A 1,855-nucleotide genomic window follows, 5' to 3' on the forward strand; every position below is an offset into this window, starting at 1 on the left:
CGACAGGCAGTGTAGAAGGGGAAGGTCTTGGGCACCGAGGGTCTTTGCGTTACACCGATAAGTCTACAGAGGGCGGGAATGCCCCCATGTGGCAAATCAGGAGGAAGCCATTACATGACGCCTGGCGGCTCACCCCGTCGGAGCTGAAGCTTTTCTTGAAACAAGGGATGCATGCAACCTCCCAAAACAATGGGGGCCGGGGTGGGGAGGGGCGAGGAAGAGGAGGAAGCTCGGAAGGGGGAAGGAGCTGGTGGGGAAGGCTGTTCAAGACCGACGGGGGAGGTCCTTCGTGCTGCACCCATCCTGATATTAACGCCATCGATGTGAGCGGCTCCACGCCGCTGATGAATTTCGCAGAGAAGGGAGCCGTACTTCAAGGTAGTTCGTAGTCCCTTTCCCTCTTTCCTCCCTCTTCCCCTCCCTCCCTCCTTCCCTCCTTCCCTCCTTCCACAATCTGGAAAGCTACCTTACGTTCTTCTTGTTCTCTCCTGCCCATTTGGTTATTTTATCGCCCCCTGGCGAAGGGCAATCAATGGGGATCCCCTGTGTTCTTCGCACCCGTACTCTGTCTGTATTCTGCGCCTCGCGCTGAGAAACCTGCATCCTTCCTGGGCGCTCATCTGCTTTCCCTATTTTTCACGGTTCTCAGTGTCTGTTTTCTCCGGTACACCGTCCCCCTATCTCTCATGCATGCAGTGCAAACTGCTCGATCATTCTTGCATCTTCACCCGCCCGGTCCCCAAGACCTTCTCATCCAAACTACCCGGACTTGAAGAATGTTTCAATCCTCACGTGCTCTCAAATTTTTACTCTTGTCTTTTTGTCCGCCCGCATATAGCCTTGCTCCTTCTCGACTATGGTGCCGATATCCAAATGGCGGATTTTCAAGGGGGAAACGCGCTCAGCCGGGCGTGTGCCGCTGGCAGGACGGACGTGGTCGTAAGCTTACATCAATGGGTGCACAAAAACGACGCTGACGCCGAGATGAATCTCTTGCGGTGGGCAGCCGAGGAGTCAGACCAAGCAGGGGTGTGGGAAATTTTATTGGGGCAAGGCCTTGTCGACGTGGACCGAATCATCGAGGAATCGAACCGACACACGGCTCTGCACACAGCTGCTATGCACGACAACCTCCTCCTTGTCGAAATTTTGCTTGCCCACGGGGCTGATTTGACCCTAACCGACGTCAATCAGAACACCCCGTTGCACCTCTCTCTGTTGGAACGGAACCAGGACGTGAGTCGTATCCTGATTCGGGCCGGCGCCTTCTTGGACGTGCCCAACCGATCGAACAAGATTCCGTTGGATCTGTGCGCAGAGACGATGACGCTCTCAGGTAAAGAGCAGAGGTCGGGGAAGGAAGGAAATGGTCGTAGGAGGGAATGGGGGGAAGAGAAGCAAGAGAATTGGCATGGATTCGATGGCCCGCCGGCACGTCGGCATTTTGGGCGCGAGGGCCCTGTCTGGAGATGGGCCGCCCACAATTTGGAAGTCGCGGTGGGCGTCCGTTGTCCGCGTTCAAGCCGCATGCCTGTCTTTGACGCTGGAAGGATAGTTTGCGCGTGCCCCTGCCTGTCGTTTGTCGCACAATCCCCCACCCAAAGATGCAACCCCAGACTGACACTGCTCCCCCTGCTCTTGCCCTCCTTGCCCCGTCAGAATTCACCGCCATCACGGAAGACCCCTGCCACGGCCTGGTTGCCTTAGTCTGTCCCTTTATCCTCCGCACGTCCATGCTTCAGAAACATCACGTGCTGGGCGAGGTGTTGGCAGGGAGCGTGAGCGAGGATTGCCCCGCAGAGCAGGCCCAGGACGTGGGGAAGGAGGGCGAGGGAGGGAGGAAGGGAGGGAGGGA

At 57.2% G+C, this 1,855-nt stretch overlaps 1 protein-coding gene across 1 annotated transcript; it reads left to right on the forward strand.

Annotated features, from left to right (window-relative positions):
* Nucleotides 1-314: 314 nt before the first annotated feature.
* NGA_0618900 (ankyrin repeat protein) lies at nt 315-1,707 on the forward strand (the record flags this gene model as incomplete). The annotated part of the gene is made up of 2 exons (XM_005855470.1): nt 315-378; nt 839-1,707. Exons 1-2 carry the CDS (start codon nt 345-347, stop codon nt 1,705-1,707), a joined length of 903 nt encoding a protein of 300 aa, XP_005855532.1. The 5' UTR covers nt 315-344.
* Between the last annotated feature and the right edge of the window lie 148 nt (nt 1,708-1,855).

Source organism: Nannochloropsis gaditana (assembly GCF_000240725.1).
Source record: "Nannochloropsis gaditana CCMP526 unplaced genomic scaffold scaffold187, whole genome shotgun sequence".
Classification (NCBI taxonomy): Eukaryota; class Eustigmatophyceae; order Eustigmatales; family Monodopsidaceae; genus Microchloropsis; species Microchloropsis gaditana.